This window comes from Poecilia formosa, unplaced genomic scaffold, assembly GCF_000485575.1.
Source record: "Poecilia formosa unplaced genomic scaffold, Poecilia_formosa-5.1.2 Scaffold148, whole genome shotgun sequence".
Classification (NCBI taxonomy): domain Eukaryota; kingdom Metazoa; phylum Chordata; class Actinopteri; order Cyprinodontiformes; family Poeciliidae; genus Poecilia; species Poecilia formosa.
Window position 1 is genome coordinate 492,906 of NW_006800087.1, and position 26,422 is coordinate 519,327.

The 26,422-nt window shown below is 37.4% G+C and overlaps 2 protein-coding genes across 2 annotated transcripts in view; both read left to right on the plus strand.

Annotated features, from left to right (window-relative positions):
* Positions 1 to 26,422, plus strand: part of LOC103145867 (lymphocyte antigen 6 family member D) — a 670,619-nt gene that overhangs the window by 484,989 nt on the left and 159,208 nt on the right. The window lies entirely within an intron of this gene.
* On the plus strand, positions 754 to 25,767 carry zgc:63587 (septin-2). Its single transcript, XM_007563461.2, has 12 exons — positions 754 to 861; positions 6,852 to 6,900; positions 7,295 to 7,394; positions 7,481 to 7,567; positions 7,900 to 8,023; positions 8,752 to 8,886; positions 9,168 to 9,285; positions 22,090 to 22,191; positions 22,267 to 22,412; positions 22,597 to 22,680; positions 22,757 to 22,814; positions 24,895 to 25,767. Exons 2-12 carry the CDS (start codon positions 6,874 to 6,876, stop codon positions 24,958 to 24,960), a joined length of 1,047 nt encoding a protein of 348 aa, XP_007563523.1. The 5' UTR covers positions 754 to 861; positions 6,852 to 6,873; the 3' UTR covers positions 24,961 to 25,767.

Here is a 26,422-nt window from a genome sequence, read left to right on the forward strand (position 1 = left end):
TCAAGTGGGAATTTATTTTCCATGGTAAAACATGTTTTTTATTGTGACAATTTGGACGCTACCTACAAACTAATCAGAAATGGCCTTAACGGTTAGAGACGTTGAAAAGCTACGGAAGAGGATTTGGGACCACTGGAAAAAAAAACAAAAAACAAAAAAAAAACAGTTTTGACTTTAATCTCAGAACTCTGAGATTAAAGTCAGAATTCTGAGAAAAAAGTCAGAATTCTGAGAAAAATGTCAGAATTCTGACTTTAATCTCAGAAGTCAGAATTCTGAGATTAATGTCAGAATTCTGAGAAAAAAGTCAGAATTCTGAGATTAAAGTCATATTTTTTTTTCTTCTTTCCAGTGGCCCTAATGCTCTTCCGCAAAAAGCAGACGTTTTTTTTCCTCTTTATTATTATTATCATCATATACAACAAATGTATCGGCATCAGATGTAAACAAATCTAAAGAACTTGAAGAAGCCGACCCAGGCTGCTCCCATACATACAGAAGAAACGAAGGAGCAAAGCAAAAAAAAAAAAATTAAGGGTTTTCCAACAGTTCCAGATTGTTTATCATATCATATAGTTCTGCATCTTGATGTTTGTCCATGAATTTAAAGCAGACGTTTAAAGTGACCAAAGTTCTGTGTCCGCCATATTGGCTCTAATATGTCAGAACATGAACGGCTCAGCCACCCACTCTGCTGAGCCGTAATGGCGGCAGTTACGCCACGGGACAGCCGTTGACCAGCAGCTGGTTGGAGGAGGGCGGACTTAGGGAAGCAGTTTCCGGGTTCCCCTTCCTGGGCTGGGATAGTAGCAACAGCGTAAAGGCTCCGGTTGATTAACTATACCTCAGAATACCGTGCAGGTAAGACGCGGCGCGCCCGTTAAAAGTAATTTTGTTCCGAAAACTTAAGTTTATTTGGAGTTTGTGGTAAAGAGCTAGCAAGAGAGCCTGTGGAAGCCGAGTTGGGAACACGACACCGGTCGCGGTAACAACTGTTGCATGCTAAAGTTTGGCATGTAACGTTAGGCCAGGTTCCTTTCTGTTTTACGCCTAAAATCTGTTTATGAAATATGGCGTTAAAGCAGGAGAGAGTAAGGTTATTATGTGTTATGTTGTATTTCACTTAGGGTGTAGGTCAAAACAACAATGACCTTGTCCCAGTTGGTGTTTTGCAAACTTAATGTCTGACAAACTGGGTGTGGTGGACATCAATGTTACAAACTCAGAGGCCCTAAGACTTTGTGAGATGATTTAAAGTGTGTTTTATTTCCCCCTTCATCACTTTACACATGTCCAAACACATTCTTCTTATTCTTTTTTGTCTTAAAGAAAAATACATTTTTGAGGATTTGAATTCACTTAGTGTCTTGTTTTTAAACGTTTCTTAAAAATTAGTTGGATTCAGTTTTAAATGTCTACTCTAAATAGATTTGATCAGATTGAATATTTATTCTTCACATATACAGGGAAGGCTGAGACTTAAGCATTTCCTGACAAACTACAATGAACAATCAAAGAGCTTGCTCTTAAAAAAAAATAAAGATGCAGCAGTTGTTAGAGATTTTAAGGCCAGCTTGCAATAAGTGATTTTGTGACGCTTTCACATGTCCATACCAGTTATTTTTATGGTTCTCTTTTACCATAAATGCAAACCTTTCCCTTCTTTCTGAATATATTGAAAATGGAAGTGTCTTAGCAATAAATCATTCCTAGTAAATTTAAATAATTATCAAAACAGAGCAAAGTTATAGAAATGTCTCTTTCTGGATCACCAAAAACACAGTAAACTAAAGTTACTGAATATCTTATTTACAAGACAGATTATAGCTCAATAATTTTTGTACATCTCAAAATGCAATGTGCTCCTAATCACAGTTATTTTATTTTAGTTACCTGTTTATATAGCATCTACGATAGTGGTTTCTTATTAAATACTCAAAATTAAAAAGTTCAAATTTGTAGTGAAAGGTTGGATGGTTAAACTATTTTTTATCTACACAGAACCTCAGGAAGCCTTTCTATTGTGATCTAATGATGGTTATATCAGAACCAAAAGTAACGACACCAGAAAAGAGTGGGAGCCATATTCGCTGTGTTTTCTGCAAAAACTGTAAATTATTCTACAATTGGAAAGTGAAATGTTCTCCATGGAAACCACATGCAATTAAACTGGATTTTCCAAATGAAAGTAGCACTAAAAATGATGTAAAATAACTATAATACACAGTGATATGTTTATTTTAGTACTACTTATAAGGGCTGGACAGGAATCCAATAAAAACTGTTTTTAAGATTAATTAAATAAAATAAAACAATAGTAAATAAAGAAATAAATTGAGACAACAATGAGACTTGAGTTTATGGAAATAAGAACTTTTAAAATCTCTCTTTTTTGATGAAGTGGAAAGCTGCACATCCAAGAAATGTTATGAATGACATAGTTTATTTCTTCATATTTGCATTAACCAAAACTAGTAAATTCAATACTGTCAACAATAGCCCTTGTATGTATTCCCTGCAGAGGTAGTAGAACATTTCCTTAACTGTGCAATTTCTCAAAACCTGCCAACATTTTCTATTCCAGCTTGTCCAATGACAGATAAAAACACAGTCTGGTAGTTCTTATGCTTGATGCATTTCTTAATCATAAAAACATTGAATGCTTCTGACCTATTAGAACAGGTCTGACGTAAAATAGGCTGGTTTCACTCATTTGTGCTAAAAAATTAATACTAAGCCCACTTGTGGCATATTCTAAAACGTCTTCCTTTATTTGATTATTTTTTATTGTGTGGCACAATAATAAATTTCACTTTCAGACAGCCTGACAATAAGAGTGGGAAACCATTAAGTATATGCATTATGTGGCTTAGATGTGGCAGCAGGCCACTATTGAAGAATTATCATTCATCTTTGCTTGTGTTTTTGGCCCATTGACAGCCTGCGTAATTCACTTCCATTCTTACCGAATGTCTAGTGCTTCAAGCACAAGGACTGACTCTGGGAGCTGTAATCTAATGTCCACAGCTGTCTCCTACTACAGAAAACAACTTAGCTGGACAAATAAATTTGATATCAAAGGAATGTATCCTGCCGGCGAATAGCATCTCTGAACCCTGATCCCTGACCAGTCTCTGACCTTTCCCCTTTCCTGTGACTTTATCTCCCACTCAAGCACCAATGCACCCATCTACAAAACCACCAGAGGATGCTTCCTCCTGTTTTCCTGAATGGTGTGAATGCATGATTCCTGGTGACAGACAAAGTGGGCCAGAGTTATTGTCTTAGAGGTTTTGAATAATCCGGTTAGGCAGCTGAGAAAAACTGAATTAAAAAAAATAAATAAATAATTCACAAACACATAAGACACTTAATCTTAATGAACCATTATAACTTAGGAAAATAATTATAGTAATCTTCACTGTTTTGCTTTTAATCTTGTTTTTTTAATTAGTCAGATCTTCTATAATTGCATTTTTAAATAAAATTTTTGGTGGTACAGATAACTGCTCACTCACCATGTTTTGCAATAAACATATTGCCTATTACTTTAACATCAACCAAAAAATAGAACTACATCAATAATTTGTTGGTCAGACCTCAATAAAAGACAGAAATACAAACTGAGAAACTTACTTGGCTTAAAGAAAACCTCTGCATATACGCAAGTAAAGATAGAGGAAGTAGTTTTGAATCACAAAAAATATAAAATACTATCTAATTTAGATAATTATTAAATTTCTAAATGTAAAATTAGCACTCCCAACAACAGGTTATGTTTAATGAAGAGGGAGGGGGAACATTTCAGCAGCATCTCATGAAAGCTAATCAAAGAAATAGATTTTGATATTCAACCAATTGATTTATTTAAAAAACAAACTACAACTGAAGATTATTTGATGCTTTTTATTTTTATCGAAGTTCTTAAAACGTAATATGTAATGTTAGAACTATGCATGTATGTGGAAGAACTATGACATTTCAATTTCTTAAGGGAAATTTCTTTAGTCCAGCAAACTTGTCTTCAAATTGTCAACAATAATGAAGTTTTTTCACAACTTCTAAAACCAAGTGCTCCAAAAAAAGGCAAGATGGCTCAATACAGTTCAAAACATGTGAAAAGAAGAATAAAATTGGTAGAGTTGAGTTCGGTCACATTCACTGCATTTAGCCTCTTTAATAAGTTTTTCTTACAGAATGTAATCAAATTACACTTGATCATCTTTGAGCTTATTAAGACACTCAAATGTTGAATTAAACACCAACATGCTACCTCTCTCATTCTGGCTTTTCACATGTAAGACACTGTGGATGCCTTGAGCCTCAGTCTTTCTCGTATTAAATTTGTGTGGATGAAACGCCTCTGAGGTTGTTAAATTTATAAACCACCAAGCACTTCCTCTCTATGCAATAAGGAAGTGGTCCTCTGCCATTTCATAATGTTGAAAATGAATAGAGATGAGGTCAAAGAAATGCAGAGGGTATAACAATTTAAAAACATATTACACCTGATATTATCTCGCAGCTATGACACTAATAACCACAACATTCAGCTTTGAGGAGATGTACATATGAAAGTTCACCAGTTCTGGGATTGTTTACTGTGAATCATTGCCAGGTTTGTTATTTCGGCTCACCAAGACTTCAGTTTGTAAAATCCAATCTGTCTTCCTAATAAGTTATTTAGGCTCCACCTGTGGAGAAGTTATGTTTTCATGAGGATTGTCGGACCTTTCCTGAAATTTTGTAGCTTTTCGTCAACTAATAAATGAACGGTAAACTTGTCTTACAGGTTTGAAATTTCACTGTTTTTGATGTGGTATTTTTCTCAATAGTTCAATCTCTCACAAGCACGACCCGGTGTTCGCTGTGTGTGTAGGTGTGTAAGCTGTTTGGCAGTCCTGCCGATTAAATGGCTATTATTAAGAAAGCCTTATTGAAGTGTGCCTCCTGCGTGTGTGTCCTGTAGTGTTGTCTTTGTGAGATTACAGCTGCGGTTTTGGAACAGTTTGTTTAATCTGCTGCCGGACTAATGCTGGTTCCCACAGAGCCGGACGAGGAACAACACTTTGGGGTCGGTGTATGTGTTTGATGCACATGAATGCGCTCGGGTGGCCCGCTTTGGTCGCTCACAAGTCCATTAGAAAAGAAAACACATTAATTATTGCATTAGGTGTGTTTTTAGGCTAGAAACAATGATTAGGCTGGTGTTACCCTGGGCTGTGAGTCAGTCTGTTGGTGTGTTCACCACTTTGTTCCAAGGTGGAATAATGCACTTTAGCTTATCTGTGCTCACTGAATTACTACAAGGAGAGTCATAAGATTCAAGACAGATTACGTGATGGCCAGAAAGGTGACTCATGTAATGGCAATGTCTCCTATGTCACCAGAAGGCTAACACTGTCACATGTAAAGCAAAATACTCAAAAGGGATTGACTTTTTTTTTGTATGCCACTGTTTCCCAGACTTTGCAGTATTAGACGTTAGTACACGAATAATGAATTTTTCAGATGATCTATAAAGCTGTTTGGTAGGTTGAAGTGCTTGTCTGTTCTGGTTGTACCTGGAAGTTGGATTTTCTGAGTTTCAAGTTGGAAATTGGATTCTGATTTGGACGTTTTTTGCTCCCTGTTCAGATCTTGTAATTCAATTCAGCTGCTGCTTTTATAAGATGTTGAAAGTTGGAGGAGTAGGCCTGAACCTTAACAAATTTTGCTGGACGATAAATTGTCCCCGAAGTTATTGTCATAAACAGTAATATTGTTATTTTGAGACCATTTTCAAGTTACATAATGGTAATGGCATAATAATGCAAGAACACATTCTCAATAAGATTTTAAGCTTGTTAATGGGTTTTATCAATTCATTGTGGCACAACCGGCTTTTTAACAACATTAAATATCTTGATATGGGCTGAAAATTAAAATGAGTGTGTCGAGCATTTATAAGCTGCTAAGACAAGACTGAAATCTGTCTTGTTTTCATTCATCAATTTACTGATAATTGATTTCTCGCAAACTGTCTGACATCTGCATTTTTAAATTCAGGTTCGCATATAAATATTTCTATGTGAAGCCTGTTATTTCCTTTTAATCAGTTCTTATTTCTTGAGGAAGTCTCTAACACTTTCCATTTTGTGTTGATCGGGTCACGCCCCTTCTCTTTGCCTCCCTAAATGATTGGTGTGGCTTTGCAGTCCTTGACCTTGAACTCCAGTCAAGGGTGAGACACATGTTCTCCTTCAGCTGAGCTGGCCCATATCGGAAAAGTTTCAGGAACCAAGAGGCTAAACATCCATTGTTCTCCCTGCAGGCTTGGTGAAACCACCCTGTCAGTATCAAGGATTTTTGCCCACTTTCATGTGCTTACAAAAGGGGGCCCAAAACTACAACGTTATACATGTAATGCTTTCCTTCCCAAAGTGTTCATGCACTTGATTGGTTCGTTACATACCAGTGGACTGGGCTCAGATTAGGTTTCCACGGCACCTAGTCCTGAATAAACGGTTTCAGGATCATCCTGAATCTGCGTCCAGCACCATTACTTCACTCTACTGTTTCTCACATTGCAACTCAGGAGCCAGTTCATTGTTGATAAAATGAAGTCCAGTCTTCCTGCTCAGTCATCATGCTGCTGATTAAACCACTGGTTTTGTTCCTCTGTCAACCGTTTAGAGTGATAGAGTGAATGGGGTGCACTACTAGATGATACACCTGCTATTCTGCAGCTAGTGTATCTATGGAGTTCAGCTTTATCAAATGTTTTTTTTTATTCTATTTTAGCTTTGTACATGAGCTGTTATGGGCCATGCCACATCATTCTCAAATGAATCTTTTCTTTTTACTTGCAGGCGTAACTCTTAACAAGTAGTGATGTCGCAGTCTGGAGAAAAAGGAAAGGTGAGGATGAGAACGACACAACTGTGTAGTTTTGCTTTAAATTCCCATATTTGGATGAGAGCTTACAAATGAGATCCATGTGACTTATTGTTTTGGACACATGTTTGTATTAGCATTTAAAAAGGAAATCCTGTCTAAACTCAAGTGCTTCTTGACTTTATTTTATTGGCTGCTGGAATTTTCCAGTGATCGGCTTCGCCACCAATCTCACCTACATCTGCACTGACTTGGAGCTTAAGAAATGACCAGTTTATTCACTGAAATTGGTGAAGCATAAGAAAACTAGCCCATAAAATAAATCTGCTCTGCTACGGTCTTTATTGCTATGTTATAATCTGAATTTTATATCTCACATTACAGATTTAAGATGTTATTTTTTTTCAATGTTTTTCAGTTTCCAGATTCAGCTGGTTATGTCGGTTTTGCAAACCTCCCAAACCAAGTGCACAGAAAATCTGTGAAGAAAGGCTTTGAATTCACCCTTATGGTAGTTGGTGAGTGATCACTCTTAACTGCATAAGTTGATTTTATTTGTTTATTTTTTTAATACATAATGAATTTTCTTCCATTTTTTAAATAGGAGAGTCCGGGTTGGGCAAATCAACACTTATAAACAGCCTGTTTCTTACTGATCTCTACCCTGAGCGCTACATCCCTGGAGCTGCTGGTACGCTCTCTAATTCACATGCACACGCGTACAGACTCTGTAATAAAGAAGAAATGTCTCCAGCAGAGCTTTATTTGAAGAAGGACCGTTTGGAATGCTGCAGCCTTCAAAATGACGGCCCTTCTGATGACTCAGCCAGATTAGGATTTATTTTACTTAAAACAAATTGACCAAGTTTTGTAACTGCAAAAAGTTTAAGATGTCAACTTCTCGGTTTTTGAAGTATTTGACACATGTAGGGAGAAAATGTATTTTTAACGTTGCATAAATATCACATTAAGGGTATTTTCCCAGGTGTTGTGCTTCTGTTAACTCATTTTTTAACCCCTCAGAGAAAATTGAGCGGACAGTCCAAATCGAGGCATCCACTGTTGAAATCGAGGAGAGAGGGGTGAAGCTTCGGCTCACCGTGGTTGACACCCCTGGATATGGTGACGCCATCGACAGCCAAGACTGGTACATCTGATCTAATGGCTGAGCAGATTTAACATAATCATGTTATACTTTTAGAGAACGTCTAAAAGTAACCAAATAAGTATGGATCTTCATTTGATTTTGGTATTCTGCCTTCATGTGTGGAAATATATTCTTGTAACTCCTGTTTTCAGAAAGGAAAATTGCATTTAATTTTAATTAAGGCTTTCAAGAAAAAAACAAAAAACACAGATATGTTTGACTTGTTCCCAGTCCCAATTGGGGAAAAAGATAAAGAACAATATTTAAGATGTTTAAATAAGAATAATTTATTTCTATATAAATTTAGACACAAACATTACTTTTAAAAACTTTGTGCTTCCCAATAATCGGCTGAAAAGCATTTTTTGTATTACACCAATAGAACACCTTTTATAAGAGCTGATAAGCTTTTTACATGTTTATGCTGGTATTTTGGTTATTTGTCTTTGTTCATTGTCTTTAAAGTTGGAAAGCCTCCTTACCATCACCCTAATCTTCACCTCCCTCCATGTCAGGATTATGATGACCCCAAAATGTTAATAGAGCTTCCAGTCAGAGGAAACAAGTCGATAAAATTAAAAGATTATGAACCTAAATCTTTCGGTTTTTTGACTAATTTTGCCCCTCCATTAAAGAGTTCAATATGTCGTCTGTATATATCTGTGTTGCTTGCTTTGCCCATTTGTTTTTAAAAAGTATGTATCTGTGGGGTTTTTTTCTGACATCAGCTTCAAGACCATCATCCAGTACATTGACAATCAGTTTGAGCGATACCTACATGACGAGAGTGGGCTGAACCGGAGGCACATAGTGGACAACAGGGTGCACTGCTGCTTTTATTTCATTTCTCCATTTGGACACGGGTAAAATAATGCAAACATGTCACAAATACTAAAGTAAATAAGCAGTATTTTAGTTTAAAACTGTTAAGACAGACATGTCTTTTTTTTCTTAAGTTTCTTCTGGCTAAACTGTTTCTATTTTTAAAGATTTTGTGAAGCAAACTTTAGCTTCCTCTAATCATTTAGTTCTGTTTCTTCTGTTTTCAGTTTTTCTCCTGTCCTGTTCCTCTTTCTTGGGTCTACTGTTTTCATGTTTTATTGTCTTCTTCCTGATTAATTTCCTTGTTTCTTTTCTCTGCCAGTCTAAAGCCTCTGGATGTGGAGTTTATGAAGGCCATCCACAGCAAAGTCAACATTGTTCCAGTAATCGCCAAGGCCGATACGCTCACACTGAAGGAGAGGGATCGTCTGAAGAGACGGGTGAGTTTCATGTCTCCACAGAAGGAGACATGGCAATAAAAGTATTGCTGCATTTCTTTAGAATCTCCCATTTATTTGTTTTATTCCACCTGCAGATGAAACGTTTATTCCTGACATGTGGTCCAAATTAACAAATTAATGACAGAATATTTGGGTGAAACCTACATTTTTCATCCGTGCGTACTGGAAGCTTTCTGTGTCCGGAGTCTTTCTGTTTGTTTTGAAGAGCAGCAGTGTGCTTCCCTGTGTAATTACAGTGATGTATGACCTTTTTGTGTGTTTCATGACACCACCAGATTGTTTAAAAGTCCAGGGAGGGGCAATAAATGAGAGGAAACTGTAAGAGGAACAGGAGTGTTGTATATAACTTGGATGCAACACATATCATCCAGCTTTAAGTCGCTCCAGATACTTCCTGTTGGAGCTGGCCCAGGTGTCTGTCTGACTGCACGCTCCTCAGCTTCCTGCTGTCCACAGGGGAAGGACGTAGTAACACCTTATTTTATGGACACTTGTGAGTGTTTTCAGATGATAACCTCACATATTCATTATTAGTTAACAGGCTTTCCTGCTTCTTTAGCCCTCCACACAAATAATGTTGGTGTTTTGGTTGCAGACATGAGTCTCTGCTTTTTTTTTTTTCTTTTTTTTTTAGGTTTCTTAGAGCTTTTATAAGTAAAGCAATCACTCAGACCGGCCCAGTCCTACAATATACCTGTATAGATTGACCCAGAAAGTAACAGCAGAAACATTTGCTTCCTCACTTACTTCTTACTCATTAGCTTTGTTATTAATCTGAGGAGCATAACACGGTTAAGTTCAATCCTCCAGGCCATCTTAATCCGTGCATTCAGCTCTGGAAAAGTTAAATGTTCAGTTTCTCTGATTTTACTTTTTATAGGTTTAAGTAAAATGAACTGACATGTCTCTGAAATTCCAAGCAGACATTTTGTGCTTTCAGATCTCAAAAAATGCAAAGAAAACAAGTTCATGTTCATTTACAAACAACAATACTAATGTTCAGAAATCAGTATTTGGTGGAATAACCAGGAGGTTTTCCAGAGCTGTAAGTCATGCAGAGCTGACGAGAAGAGGTTGCATTATTTGATTGAGAGTATCTTTATAAATGGGGCTAAAACATTTCCCAAAATGATTCATATAACTTAAAAATTCATTTATAGGAAACATTTCTGATTCTCTGCTTTATCGTAGCTGCAAGATGTTTAGTGGTTGTGAGTTTCAAGGTTGGTGGTGCTTAATATTGCTCAACATTCTGCTGTTTACGTTAGGTGTGATGAAAAGAGATAAAACAAAGAAATAGCAGCTAATAAAGAACCTCAGAGAGGAACTTTAACCCATTATTAATGATTTTGACTCATAATCTTCTGTGTCTCGCTGCCTCTGAGTTTCCTTTTCAGCCACCTCTATGAACTGATTCCCATCCCAGTTCAGTTTTTTTTCATTCAGTACCAAATAACGTTGAATGTAATCTCTTTCTAAAGGACAACTGGATCCAATTCATGCCGAGTTATAGCCCAGTCATAAATTATAATCAGATTCAAGTACCAAATCAAATTCAGTTGATTATCAAGTTTTAATCTAAGGAACCCAAGTTAATTAGATCAAGTTGTTGACATTCCAACAATACCTTCTGGTGATTAAGCATGTGGCGACTGTGGACAGCTTGTTTAAAATCGTGCAGTCATAACTTGAGGTTTTTAATCTTTTCACGTTTTGTATTGACTGCCAGCCTGTCTGTCCTCCTCGTCTTCGTACTCGTCTTCAGGCCTTGGAGTCGGCTGCCTTGCAGGCGTCAGACTAGGCAGCCGGCTGCTCTGTTCTCTGTTTTCCCACTTCATTTTTCCTCACCTTCTGCTTTCAACTCCCTCATTTATCACCGAGGCTCTTTAAGTTGTCTCATGTTGGTCATGAAAGTGACAGCCTTTTGACTTTTTTTTTTTTTTTAAAAGGTGAACTTTTATGAACATATCAAAAGACATGGACATAAAAATTACACATTATCCTTTTTTTAAAAGTTATTTTTACCTGTGGGAGCCATTTAAAAAAAATGAAAGCAGAAATCCATTTCCATTGTGATGAAAATGACTTTATAGTGAGGCTGCTGTGTTGTTTGATGGTGTAACCTTCCTAGACCTTTTAAGTGTTCCTCTGGCACCAAACATGAACAAACCCATGTTTCCTGTCACCACTCGGTCCCAGAAACAAACCCGAGCCTGGCAGCTTGGAGCAGGTCACGTGTCCTGACTAGAAGTCGGACGTGACATTTGTCTTTACACCGCTCTTATGTGTTTTCTTCTGTGGTAACCATAGCAGCACAAATAAAAGATAAAAGTGCTGCAGTATCTGTCTGTGAGGTTATCTGCCCATCAGTTTGTCCAAAGCTCCACTAAATGTTCCCCTAACAGACATTTCCCATTGCACACCAAGCAGCAATTAGCCAAAGAGTTAAACAAAACTTTCTAAGAAATCCTCACATCTTTTCCCAGAAACCCATGCCACTGAGGATTTAGCAGCCCATTTTTTTCTGTTATCTGCACCTACAGATAAATTGTTTTTGTCCTGTTTTCCTTTCTGAGCTCACACTTTATCTTTAAATCTTTCAAGTGATTGTGAGTTTCTTGGAAAGTCGTTATCGATAGGAAATCTAGAGGCTTAATTGACAAATCTTCATTTAGAAATGGCACCATGTCTCTAATGAGTGCAGATTATTCCTTCTGTCTCCTGTTTGGCTGCAGGTTGAGCATGCACACGTTTCAGTTTCATCCCATTTCATTTTACTCAGCATGCTGCTGGAATTGTTCTTTGTAAAATCAAGAAGACATTTTTAACAAATAATGTGATAAGTCAGAATTCACTGCATAAAATCATATATGAAGTATTTTTTGTTTATTATTTATGCTTAAATATTTATCTTTATTAAGTGTCTGTTAAAGGAACTGGCTTGTGTATTACTAGGCTTGATCAGATTAGTTCAAGTATTTCTTGGCTGGTTACATTTATTAAAGTAACTTTTTATTTTTCTACACTGTATTTTTTTTTTACTTTTACTTGAGCAACTTTATTATGAAGTAAGTACCGCACGTACCGTAGGTTCACTGGTGATGAACAAGCTTGTTTTAACCAAAAATTCACACATGGGGTTTTTGTTAAAGTTTCATAAGTTTAATATCAAAATAAACTGATTTGGAAAAATATTTATTTTTGCCTGATTTTGCTGTGTTATAATTGATATTTATATGAATTATTTTTGTTTTGGTCCTTAAAATACCAATATTTTCACATAACTTTATAGGTTTTTTTATTTGACTTTTATTTATGCAGGTTGTCTCATTGAAATCCAAGATTTGATACAAGAGAGATCCGTTTTGATAAAACAAACAAAATTAACAATCCAGCAACAAAACAAGCAACTGAAAAATTTGACTCAAATTAAATGAGCTAAAAAAGAGGAATTTTTATAAGATTTCTCTTTTTGTCTTAATAAATTTATATTGTTCAGAGGAATCAAAGTGGAAAACTTCAGATCAGATCCTGTTTACTTTATATTTGATGATGTTTTGATCGTTTGCTCAGTACTTTCTCTCTTGAGTAATTTCTTGGAGGACTAATTTTTACTTTTACTTGAGGAGAGAGATATTGAAGTGACGATACTTTTACTTGAGTATAGTTTTTGGGTTCTCTGCCCACCTCTGGGTAAATTATGTAGCTGATTCTCAGCAGTCAGTCGTGTTTAATGAAGCAGGACATCAGACCTTCCTCTGAGGTTAGACCTGCAGGAGCCAAGAACCTGCCAGGAAGCAGAAACCCTTGGATGATGGATAACTCCGAGTGTTTTTGCCCTCACAATTTATTAGTTTGTGTTTTGCTGGCACTTTCTCACAGTTTGGAGCCATTCGTCTCATAATAAATCCCTGCTCCCCTGTGCTTTCCTCAATGCTTGTCCATTCTCTTATTATGAGGGGAAACGGCTTGTATGGAACAATATAAGTTTCCTGTAATGTGCCGAGACTGTTTCCATTGAGAAGACGAAACCGTCCAGCCTGTGCAGCTCAGACTCAGATCGGGGTGAACATTTCTCCCATCGTTCACCTCTCCTCCCCTTAATTGTGTTTTCCTCAGTCGTTCCTCTCCTGGAACTGCCTCACAAAGCGCTTTTTTACTTTGTCCTTCCATCTAATGCCAATTTCCTTCTCCGGGGTTGCTATGCTCCTGGTTTATAAATTGCCCCCGAGGAGGGTATATTGAGAGGCTGATCCTCTCAGTCTGGGACCCTAAAGTCATATCCTGTATAGGGCTTTAGTCTCAAACTGTATTACTTTTTTCAGCTGGGAGGACAGCAGGTTTAGACTGGAATTGCAGAGTGAGCAACACATAAAGTTGTCTGGTTTAAGCTGAACAACAAAGTGTTAGTCATATGAGTTTTATCCTGCGCCCCCAAAGCAAAACACTGGGTTTGATAAGTTTTGATAAAAATTTTAATTTTCCCCAGCTGTGACTTCAGTCAGTAAACAGTAGCCTTATGGTGCGTTCACACCAAACATTGTTTTGTTTGGCCCGTCTGGTTTACATTCAAAGTCTGTGTGGAGGCACTTTGGAGCGTTTGACGCATCAGGAGTGTCCAGTGCAAGCAAAACAACGGCTAGAGCGATTTTGACACGTCTGACGCGCCTCTACGTAGACTTTGAACGTAAACTAGATGTACCTGACACGAGAAATACTAAGTGTGGAGGAAACTGTCAAGCGTCTGCATTCAAAGTGGACATGCGTCAAACTGTCAAACTTGAAGCGTTGGACGCATTTGGTTGTTAAACCACCATTAGAACAAATTTAAGAAATTCAGTTTGTTCTGTGTGATGATGGAAAATGAGCTGTATCTCAAAAATACTGTAGCTACGTGTTAGTTTTTAATACTTTGAACAAAACGGTGTCTAAAATACACTGATACAGTCTATTTTAGACTGTATCAGTCTTAAAATCAAATCATGATATATTGATCAGCTCAACTCGATAGCAATAAATGGACAATGACATTTACCTCCTGCACCCTTTAAAAAAAAGAACGAATAAATACTTCACATCCATGGTGATTCTTTCCACCATCTTTGCCAAACCCAAGATGTTTCCAAACATTCAACACAATTTTTGGGAGGAATGATCTGCTCCTCTTCCTCCTCAATCAGCTCTACGCCATCCACTTCAGCATTTAAAATTTCCTCCGTTTTCTCAACCTCACAGTCTCCTCTGTCCACAAACTCAAACAGGCCTCTTAAGACTGTTTATCCCTGTTGTTTGTGGATTTTTTTCCCTCCAATGTTTTCCTTCCACTTAACTTTCAAATAATTTGTTTTGATTACAGCACCCTGTGAAGAAACACTTTCTTTAGGAATTATATTTTTTGGCTAATGTTCATTCCTTTGTGCAAGTGAGTTTCACTGACTTTGAGATGCATCTGTATCTATCGTTCATAGATCTTTTCTGGGCAGCTTTTCCACTCCTTGCGTTTGTTGTACCAGTTTTCAGATTGTAAACTCTCTTGCGAAGTTGAAATGAAAGCAGGAATGACTTCATTCTGTGTGCGTCCTTGCTCTTGTGCTTGGCCGTTTTCCTGTGAGTGTTTCAAACACGCGGATATATTTATTTTCCTGCTCTCCTGCGGTCATTGTGCCCAGGCTTGCTTCACATCTCCGCTGATTTTAAAACAATAAATATCTGCTTTCCCTTACGGAGCGAGCAACTCCATTACACATGGTGCTCTGGTCTGAGAAAGTGCTGAAGGGCAGCGCCGCTAAAGAGTCGATTATATCGGTTGTATTTAGTAGTGTAGCTCTGAGACCAGTTTAAAAATATTGGTCAGGTTGAATTCCTATATTCACTCTGCTTCCCCTCTTAAAGTCTCACTTAAATACAAGATTACATGAATAGCTCAATTGTGTCTGTGCTCTTTGATCACAGAGGTGGGTGGTCTTAACTGTACAAATACTTTTCTCAGACAATAGTTGTGTGTGTGTGTGTGTGTGTGTGTGTGTGTGTGTGGATCAATGGTACTCATGTGATGCCTTCAAGTAACCACGGGCGTTAAACTTCCTCCCCGCTTTCTGTTGCTTATAGATGCAGCAGGTTGAGACACACTTACCCTTGAATGCAGTTTTTTTTAACTTTTAAATAAATACGTTTTTACTTGTAGGAAATATATTAAAGTGTTTTTAATGTCATGGAGAGAAATAAATTGTATTTGTGGTGCAACAAAATGCTCTGTAGGTGGAGTTGGGTAGTAACTGGTTACGTGTACTAGAGAAACCTTTGGGGAAAAATACTTTCATCAGTATTTTTTACGTTTTAGTTTTACTTGAATAATTTTATTAAGTGTCACTACTCTGGATTAGTATTTCTGGACCCACTGAGTAACTTCACTGAATGAAGAACAAGCTTGTTTTAACCAAAGATTCATTAGACACAGACACACACCTGCAGTTTCTGTTAAAATAAAATAATAAAATAATAATGTTTTTAATAATAATAATGCTAAAATAATATTTATTGAAATAAATTGATTTTGTTATTTTGTAATTGTTATTAATATAAATTATTAAGTACCAAGATTTCTACATAACTTTATATTTTGGTCTGTCTGATTACATAATTTTTAGAAATTAAATGCTTGATTTCTTTCTTTTCTTTTTTTTTGACCAGTTAGTGTGTGAGTAACTTATAAACCAAATACTTTTTTACTCCTGCGTAATTTTTTTTGGCAACTTTATATTTTTTATTTGAATAAAATACTATATTTTTGGGTCATGGGTCCATCTCCGTCTGCAGGTTGAAGATGCAAGCCTGTGTTTTTCCTCCATTGCCAAATTGTTCTGGTAAATCAGTGACTTTCTGCTGCTACAGAGACGCGCCATCTAGTCCCCTTTTTACCATTAATGCCAGATTACAGTAATGAAAGTGAGGCAGAGGTTGGTGCATACAAACGTGTTGTTATTTTTTTTGTCTGAAGTCTATGTCCCTGCTACCCCCGCCTGTGGTTCAGGTATTGTTGGGTCTCCCTCGCTCTCATCAGGCTCTCTGCACGCTGCAGAAAGATGACTGGCTGAAAAGCTTTTCCTGCTAAGAGACGAGCGTTTGTTCCCATCTTTGAGGTTAGAAGTTAAGTTTTGAAAGAGGGGAAAGAATGGTGAACCAGCAAGAAACAAGCTTTTCTTTCTCCTCTTTGCCTGCCCTTTGTTTTTGTAATTAAACATGAAATATTGTTTCCTTTTTTACTATTAATAGTGCATGGCTCGGTGTTCTTCTCAGCTTTAATTTGATTTTCTTAAACGTTATTATTTCTTTATTTAAAAACTAGTTTTCTGGTTTTAATATTTCTGTTTTGTGTCGCTTGCTCTTCATACTTTAAACTTTAAAGGCCTAAAATCTACACCAGTGTGCTTTATTTATTTTTACCTTTTTTGGGAGTTTACATGACAGAATATACATTTTGTAAAGGATTTTCCAGTTAATTTCCAGATGATGGTCTGAACTGTGGCCTTTCTTATTCAAAGTTGTGTTTGTATCAGCTTTGCTCTGTATACTTTGAATCACAGAAAACTGTAGGAAGTTTTTTATGTCGTCAGAACATGTTGATAATTACATCACTTCTTTCCTCCAATCTTGCTGTAGTTCAGCCTTTCTTCAAATATAAAATACTTAAGTCTTCTCAAATTTTAGACCAATTTCTATACCAACTTTTCTGGTTAAAGTTTTGGAGAAAACTTTACTGGTTCAAACTTTGTAGTGTGTAAATGACAGATCCATCCTGGTTTTAACCAGAACGATTTTACCGATACTTTAGACCTGATGGTTCATCACCTTCTCCTAAAGAGACTCAAGCCGTATGTAGACATTAAATGTTCTGCTCTTCTCTTGTTTCCATCATGCATAACAGAGGGAAGTTTCTCTGTAAAGAGAAATGAACAAATTAACTCAAGGATCTGTCCCGGGCCGATCCTGCTCTCATTGGACATTTAGGATCATCACTAAACATAACATTTATTGTCACTGTGGGGTAGATGACATACCTGTCCATAAAAATGGGATCTAAAGCTTCAATTACTGAGTTCAGCTAAAGTTGTCTGACAGATTCTGCTACCGATCTGATTTCAACCACCGTTGAAAGAAGGCTGTAGTTCTAATTCAGGTTTTCTGCATCCCATGTAGGGACATTACACATATGTGGAAGACGTTGATCTCACCAGATGAGACCAAAATTTTACTTTCTGGTCAATTTTGGTTCAAAAGTTGACCGAAAAGTAAATTTTTGCTTGATGGAAAATTAAGGTGTGCGGTTTGCCTTCAGCAGGATGACCATAAACATGAACTGTTTGGGTTTAGATCAAAGCATCGTCGAGTGTAAGAGTGATGCAGTCCACAAGCTGACCTAATTCAGCCGAGACTGTGTGGCGACACTCGAAAACACTTGATTTTTACAGACTCTCTGTTTCCTGTCTGACTGATTTTGAGACATTTTAAAAGGAGAAGGGAGCAAACATTTGTTTCTGTAGATGAAAGTAGTATTTTTGTGCATGTTTATCATTTTCCTTCTACTTCATGCAGTCGTATGAAAGCCACAGAGCGTTTCTGGTTGTAACATGGCATAGAGGATTTTATGTTTTATTTTGCGAGGCTAAGAGCAAGCAGCTGTTTGCATCAACTGGAATGTTATTAGGATCACAGAGCAATCACAGTGGCCGGGATTTTCCTTTAATAAATTCTTCAGCCTAGGAAAAACAGGGCCCCAGTCCCTCAGCCCCATACTGTCCCACCAGTTGGTCCATCATTAGTTACTCTTGCTTTAAAACACTGTTCCCTTTCATAGCCAGATTGGACCAAACTGATATTATTTAAAAGAGAACGATAAAGGGCCGCTTGTGTAAAGAAGCTGGATTTTTCAAGGATTTAGATGTTCTGCTGGTTCAAAGCTGATCAGATACGCTTCTTAACGACGCTGACAGGGAGCTGCTCTGTTACATAAACATTACGTCAAAGTGTCCTCAGCCTGCTTCCTGCAAGTTTTCAATTCTCTTTTCAATCTAGGTAGATTATTACCGACATGCATTTAATTGTTTTGTTTTTTTTTCCCCCGTGTGCGCATTGTTGATTTTCTTGGAATGCTTCTGTACACTTCCAAGTATTGTTGCAGTTTAGGTTTCGTGGACACACGCAACCTGCCACCCCAGAGGAGAATTAGCTCCGTCCTCCAGAGGCACGTGAGAAAAACTGTGCAACTGCAAATGTGTCGGCAGCGTTTCGACTCCTGGGCAGTTTCATGTTTTCCTCCTGCGAAAATGGTGTAGCAGGTGTTTGAGTCACTTGTTTTTGTGGCTTTGCTTGTGTGAAACTGAACAAATCATAAAAACATTACTGCCATCTGAGGCTGACAGGGTGAAAACGTTGATCCCTTTAATGACGGCTCTGCGCCTTGTTTTGATTGGTGGTTTTGGTTCAACCTTCGCTGCTGTCCCACCACATCCCTCTGTGTAATTATACCTATGTATAGGCCTGCAGGTATTGCTATATTTGGGCCACACAACCACTGCAGTATATCTAATGCTGCTATTTCTACAACGGTCTGATCCCTGCTTTTTGTATAAATCCATGTTTGCTGTGACTTGTGGCGTTTAAATTCCTGACCCATTTTCTAACTGGTGAGCCTCAGTCAACCTCAACACGATGAAATACCGCAACTAAAAAAATACTTGGTTTCCAAAAATATAAAGTGATATTAACTTGGTTCCACTGATCCACACTGCGGTAAAGTCATGAGTGTTTGGTTCCTGGAGAGGTTTGGAAAAAATAAAATGACAATATTAAAAATTTATGTATGGATCTGTTTCATTTTCTAAATGCTGTCCATCCTTTCTGCTTCCTTCCTTTCCTATTTTGTGTCCTATGCCCTTCTTTTGACTCCTAACTCCCCTCTGTCCTCTTTAGTGTCATTTTTTCATCCTCCCTTTTCTCTCTCCTTTCTTTCCTTACTTGTGTTCTACCTTCATTCCTTCCTCTTTTGGTTCCTCTTTTGATTCCTACCTTCATTCCTTCCTTATTTGTCTCATCTTTCCTTTATTCAGTCCTCCCTTCCTTCCTCTTTTGTGTCCTGATTTTCTGCTTTTGACTCCTACCTCTCTTCTGTCCTCTTTAGAGTAATTCTTTCCTTGCTCTCTTCTCTCTCCTTTCCTTCCTTGCTCTTACCCTCCTTCTTTTCCCTCCTTTTGTCCTTCCCCCATTCCTATTTTCTGTCCTACTCTCCTCTTTCTTTCTCTCCTGTCTTTCTTCTATTTTGTCTAAACTTTTTCTTTGCCATACCTTCTTTCTCTCCTTTCCTTTCTTCCCTCCTTGTGTCTGTCCTTCATTTCCTTCCTCCCTCGTGTCCTACTGCTATTTAACTTATTTTATATCTCTTTCTCTAAACTGCTGCTCACTGTGGCAATATCTGCATTAAAATCATGATAAACTTTATTTTCTTTTATATTTTCTTTTAAGTTGAGTCTAGAAAAGTCAGGAATGTTTGCATTAAATATCTGGAGGAACCCAGTTGGCGTAACAGTCGATTTGTCCCCTGAACATCGCGGATTGGACCCGTACAGCCAACCATAACAACATTAAGGAGGCGTGCTGGGGCCAGTGTTGTGTTATTGCCCAGCAGGATAGTCATAAAAATCAAAATGGCTTCCACTGCCAGCAAGCAGGTGCCAACTAAAATACACAGCTTGCTCGTTCGCTCGCTCTCTTGAGGAGAGTCTGGTGCAGCGTTGAGGCCTACATTGTGTACGGTTAAATCAGCAGGAGACAACAGGGATTTGCTGCAGGCGGTGATTTTGGCAGCTGATGATCCACGAGAGGCCCTGATTACAGGTGTCAGGCTGTTTTAAGCACACGTTACGGAGCGGAATAATTCTGGTAAACAGACATTTTGGATTAGGAGGGGCTGCAAACAGATGACAGACTACAAAACTGTGCTTCAGGAATGACCCAGTAAACTTTTAAGTGCAGTTTCCTTTGAGCGCATTTCAGTTTTAGCTGCTTCTTAAATTCTTTTCATTTTATCTCATCCCATGATTTTAATTCTTCTTTATCTTATTTGCTTGCTGACTGCCTCGATTTGTTGCGCGCCTCGTTTTCCCCGTCATTGTGTTGCGTGTTTATTTTTCCCTCTGACTGTACAGTTTCCCTAAATTCTTTGTGTTCTGCCTCGCCGCAGTCGTGTTTATCCAGCCGCCATGTACGCCGGTTCTGTACGTCGGGTGTTTTTGCGTACATGACCAAAGGGGGGGGGAAGGAGGCTCAGGTCCGGTGTCACGCTCTCCTTTGAGTCCTGCAAAGCTTGTTTGTTTTTAGATCTGCCCCACAACAATGCCCCACACACACTATCTCACACACACACTTGGCGTCCACTGAGAAAACAAGCCGCCGCCACAACATGGACTCCAGCAGGCGGACCTGCGCTCGCTTCCCCGGCCGACTCATTACTGTCCCATTATGTACGCCAGCACATGAAAGTCCCCCTAAAACAACACTCGGCATTTCTTGGCTCCTTCATGTAAGCTTACATTGTGAATATGAAAAATTCTGCTCTTGAGAAAACAAAAGAAAAATGCAGCTTTGATGTTTGGAATAATAAATAGTGACATCTGTCCCTGCAGTAACAGAGAAGAAAGCTCCTTTGTTTTTACTTGTTCCTTTACCGGCCGGAGAAGAAAAAGGAGGGAGAGCGACCTTTTTCCGTACTTATTAAGAGCTTGAATCCACACACAGACTGTTATTATTTCACCTTTCTGCTGCTTTGCTCTCCTGCCTTTTTCCTCCATGGCAGAGCTTTAATTAAAAGTGTTGCTGCAACAACAAGCTCTTACACAAACGTGGAAATTACTATCGCCTTTTTAAACCTGGCGAGTGAAAGCTGGAGCTGTTATTTTAACAGTTTAATAGAAATGGGTTCTGTTCCCCCAGTATGACAAAGTATTAGGGCCTTTCTAAGAAAAAATATGATTGAGAATAAAGCAGCAATATTATTTTGACATTATTCTCATAATATTATGACTTTATTCTCATAAACCGACTTTATTCTTGTATGACTTTATTTGTGTAATTTTATGACTTTATTTTCTTAATTTTATGTGTTTCTTCAGTTTCTTTAAAGCCTGTCTTACTCCGCAATGCCTTGTAAAAATATTCAACACAAAAGGTCAAGCATAATTGTAAGGTAAAAGGAGAACACGAAAATATTAAAAAATCATGAATCTATTCATCCCTTCTACCCAGATACCCCTAAATAAAATTCAGTGCAGCCAACTGCATTGAGAACTTCCACAATCAGTAAATAAGTTAAGCTGTTTTATTTTCATAAATCCAGATGTTATTGGTCTCTGAGACTCTGTTATCTTGGACTATTTTATAAAAGAATGGACCAAAATTTCTGTTTTTGTTGATGTGTAAAGACAGACGGATCCTCCAGAGATTTAATCTTGAAATGTTATAAATGTTCTACAACATGTTGAGTACAAATACATGCCAAACATTTTTAATATGTTCTTCAGTCAGTGGTGGACGTTTATCATATTGTTTGTTGTTTCATTTATTGTCATAGGATTTAGACGATACATTTTATCAATATTTATTTAATAATGTTGGTTTTAACTAATAAATGTTGGCAGAAACTGATACGTTTGGTAGCGATGGATTGTGTTTGTTTCCACCTGTTTCTGCTCTGCAGCCTCACGGTTTGCTTTCCTGTCAAACTCTCATCAGATCCTGGATGAAATAGCCGAACACGGCATCAAAATCTATCAGCTTCCTGACGCCGACTCTGATGAAGACGAGGAGTTCAAGGAGCAGACCCGAGTGCTGAAGGTGAGGACAAACATCATCAAGATATTCCTCTTTGTTTGTCTGTGCAGACACTGACGTTTACTGTCCTTTCTGCAGGCGAGCATCCCGTTTGCTGTGATCGGGTCCAACCAGCTGATTGAGGTGAAGGGGAAGAAGATTCGTGGTCGTTTGTACCCGTGGGGGGTGGTGGAGGTGGAAAACCCAGAGCACAACGACTTCCTGAAGCTACGCACCATGCTTGTGTGAGTCTCCTTAAAACTTCGTAGCTTTCTGGACTTTTTAGAGTAAGATGTGAAAACTTCAACAGAGCCGGTCCTGTTTGGAAAATGACTTAAAGCAGGATGCTACTGCCCTCTGGTGGCCATCTGAAGCTTTTCAAGAGCTTCAGATGGCTCTTGAAGCTGTCTGACTGTTTGGTTGCTTTAGGACCCACATGCAAGACCTGCAGGAAGTAACTCAGGATCTGCATTATGAGAACTTCCGGTCCGAGAGACTGAAGAGAGCCGGCAGGTGAGACGCTGATCAAATCGACAGGAAACCCTTAATCCAGGTTCATTTCATTCATTTTTTGTTGTTCTCCCTGCAGAGCTGTGGATGAGGATGTGGTGGATAAAGACCAGATTCTGCTACAGAAAGAGCTGGAGGTAAAAACCGATAAAATGGCTGCACAAGCTGAGCTTTAGTCTCTCTGCACTGCTGCTTACGGCGGCGTCTTACTGCTACTATAAATAAAAAAGAGGAGTAAATTTCTGCCACAAAATCTCAGAAATGTTATAGAAAAAACAAGAAAATTTCTGAGTTTGAAAAGTCAGAAATTTGCTCAAAAAACCACAGAAGTATTGAGATTCAATTTATAAGGTTTTTTTATAGCAAATTTTTTTCTCAAAAATTTGAGTTTCAAACGTTGGAAACCTGCTGGGAAAAATTCAGAAAATTCCATGTTTTTTGAAAAATTGAGTTTTTTCAACTTTTTAATATCAGAAGTTTTTTCTTGAATTTCTGAGCCTAATCTGAAAATTTCTAAGGTTTTTTTCTAGCAAATGTTCGACTTCTCAATAACAGAAATGTTCTCGTTTTTTCTAGAAAAATTCTGAGATTAATCTCTGGTGGAAGTTTGCTCTTCTTTTTTTTATAAAAATCGAATCAGGATCACTTATTGTCTTTTCTGCCCTTTTCCTTGTATTTAAAAGCAAGGAAAACAACCTAATTTTTAAATGTTATTTTCTGATTGCTCTTTATTGGCCTGCTGCAGCTGGGGCTCAATCACGGTTGTTTGTAGTGTGCCGACAGGATATGGCATCACTTCCTCGCTGGTGTCCTTGCTGGGTTTTATGGTGGGAGTAACCTCAGTAAGCTCCAGGCGCTCAGCGCCGGCAAGAAGAGCTGCTTTTCTCTACACGCTGTAATTGTTGCAGCGGGAGGAAACGCCACTGCAAATTTAAAGTTACTAGAAAGAGTAACTAACAAGTGGAACTGATTCAACAGCTCTATCTAGTTAACTGGGTTAGTTAATAAACAATATGTAATTGTTATGTGCTGCATTAATGAAATAGGAGCTCAAATAAAAGATTGAAAAGGTTTTCAACTTGCAATGTTGTAATAAAAATCTGTCAGTTCACAATCTGCACCATCAGCTGATTCGCCCGTGTGCAAAAAGAAATTCTCCCAGAAAGGGCATTTTTATGTCTTCTTTCTTTCTTTTATATTTAATTGTAATTGTGAAAATAGTATACAATTTAAAGATGGCAAGAAATAAAGATTAATATAATTGGAACTTTATTTTTCTAAACTTCTTCTGGAAAAAGATCAGATAAGTGTATCTACCCATGTACAATAATCAGAGTAATAAATTAATGTTTAGTGTTTTACTGTACCAATTACACCTTTAATTAATCTCTTATAAAATGTGATTATTATAAATTTAGACCACTAGAGGGCGCATTGATGGCGTAAAAACCTTACAGTTCTGAACAGAATACATAATTTTCTACTGAATTATATTCTTTCACCTAAATTATTACAAATATTATTCATTACAATCTCTAGGAAAATAGATCATCTTATAGGTGAGAGGATCCATTTATTACAATAGGTGATATTTTAATAAATAAATATGTTATATTTTGTTGATGTACATTTTAAGCATTTCTTCAGTGTATGTCAAATGAGCTAACAGTACAGAAGTTGTATTTCTGTGAGATGCTGAGGTAAAGGTTACAAATAAAACACAGGAGGAATTGATACAAAAAGACAAGCTTTTCAAAATAAAATGTAAGATGAAAGAAAATAGGTTTATTTAAGATAATATAAATATTCTATTTTCTCTGCTGGTATAATCAGACACAGAAGAAAAAAGTTATTTTAGTACAAACTAAAACAATAAAGAGGAAAATAGCATTTGGTGAAGTTAACGTTCACAGCCACAAGATGGCAACAGATGTTTTAAAGTAACCAAAACTCTTGTTTTGTTATTTGAGCTCTTATTTAATTATTGCAGCAATTATTTAATAGTTACTAACAAATACTCTTAACATTAATTACACACTTTAGTCGCTTTCCTGATGTCATTACATCTGAAAATAATGTCATCTGAAAAATTGTTTTTACACAGTTAATTTATGAAAGATATTTCTTTAGCTGTATGTTATAAACTGAAAACCTTCTAAATGTTTGTTTTCATGTGTTATTTTTAATTTTCTGGTTATTTTTGTCGTTCCTCTGCAGCTGCGGCGCATGCAGGAGATGCTCGCTCAGATGCAGGCTCAGATGAAGATGAAATCTGACGAGTGAAACAAGGGAAGCGTCCGCCATATTCACAGAAACCCTCCAACCAGGAATCACACCTGGACCTTCATCATCTTCATCACCTGCTTCTTCCTCTGTTTGCTCCCGCTAAGCATCCATCCACCAGGATAACCACACTGTTCTGTTTTGTTTATGGTTCTCTAAAACAAAGATGACTATCATGAACATTTATCCGTTAATTAGCCTCACGTCGTCGTTGTCTGTCAGTCTGCCATTGAAAACGGTACTAAAAGACATCGTCACTTAAGTTTACAGGATGTTTGACTCTCATCGCCAGTTCCTGTCTGTTTTGCTGTCAGTTTTTAACTTTTGTGTCTAATTAAACTTTCAGCCTCTTTTTGCCTTCAGTCCTGCCGGCTGCAGCTCTTCGGTTTTTATCTGATTCATTTCAGAACTTTAGTAATTAACAATAAAATCCAACAACTGTACTCCGTTAGTATGGAGAGAATCCATCTCCAGAGTCACCTGCTTGTTTTTATCTGCAGTTTTAGTTCCAAACTGCAGACTGAAAACAGTTGTGATCATGTCTGTATTAGATTCAGTTTAAAACTGTCTACACTACACGTTTCTTAAAAAGAAAATCCATATTAGAGACTTTATTTAACTTCAACCCGCCAGATTGAATCTTTGTTCCCGAGCTGCTGTCCATCTGATGTGCCATTCTCATCTTTTTGTCTTTTTCTTGAGTTAACAATTATTTCTTAACTATGTGCCATAAAGGACTTGTATTTAGCTGTCAACAATCTGTTTTTTGTACTTTTCTGAAATAAAGTCTGTTGATAACTAAAGTAATATGTTCTTTTTTGCTTATGTTTTCATTTATGCTGTTTAGGATGTTAGTTTCAGAGTTTAGTCAAAGATATCAAGTGTTTTCCAAACAGGATGTTTTTGTTTAGTCTGAGTTTTTTTTTTCTTCTTCTTGTAGGATTTCCTTCCTGTTTGTTGGCTGCAGTGAGATCCTCTGTGTGGAGAAACACTTTCCTAATTATTTTAAACATTTATAACAATTGAAATCAACCAATAAGTCCTTCAAATTAACTAAAAAATACAAATAGAATTATTTAAATGTACAAGTAATCTATACTCAAATAACCTTCATATGACGCTGAAAAGGTTTGAAACTCAACATAGACATTTATGGTGAGAACTGAAAATAAAGTTGAGGAAAATATGCTGTTATTTTATCTTTCTAAGGCAATCAGCCACAGTTCCTTCAGTCAGAGGCTTCTTCAGATTCGTTGGAATACTGACCGCTACCTGAGATCCTTCCTGCTCACAGCACCACCACAGAAAACGACTCTTTGAATGAAAATACTTGAATAATATGAGTTAAGACAATATTTCATTTCCATTTTGGACAATTGAATAAAAAGGAGACTAAGATTAAATGTCATAATCACAAAAACCTGAATTCATTACGTGTCATCAGATAGTTTCTGTTTTCATT

What these genes read in the sequence shown, in the direction of transcription:
- zgc:63587 (XM_007563461.2), top strand. Translation starts at nt 6,874, where the DNA reads ATGTCGCAGTCTGGAGAAAAAGGAAAG. An exon ending in CTACATCCCTGGAGCTGCTG is followed by an intron (nt 7,568 to 7,899) that starts GTACGCTCTCTA and finishes TTAACCCCTCAG; the next exon opens with AGAAAATTGAGCGGACAGTC. An exon ending in AAGCTACGCACCATGCTTGT is followed by an intron (nt 22,413 to 22,596) that starts GTGAGTCTCCTT and finishes TGGTTGCTTTAG; the next exon opens with GACCCACATGCAAGACCTGC.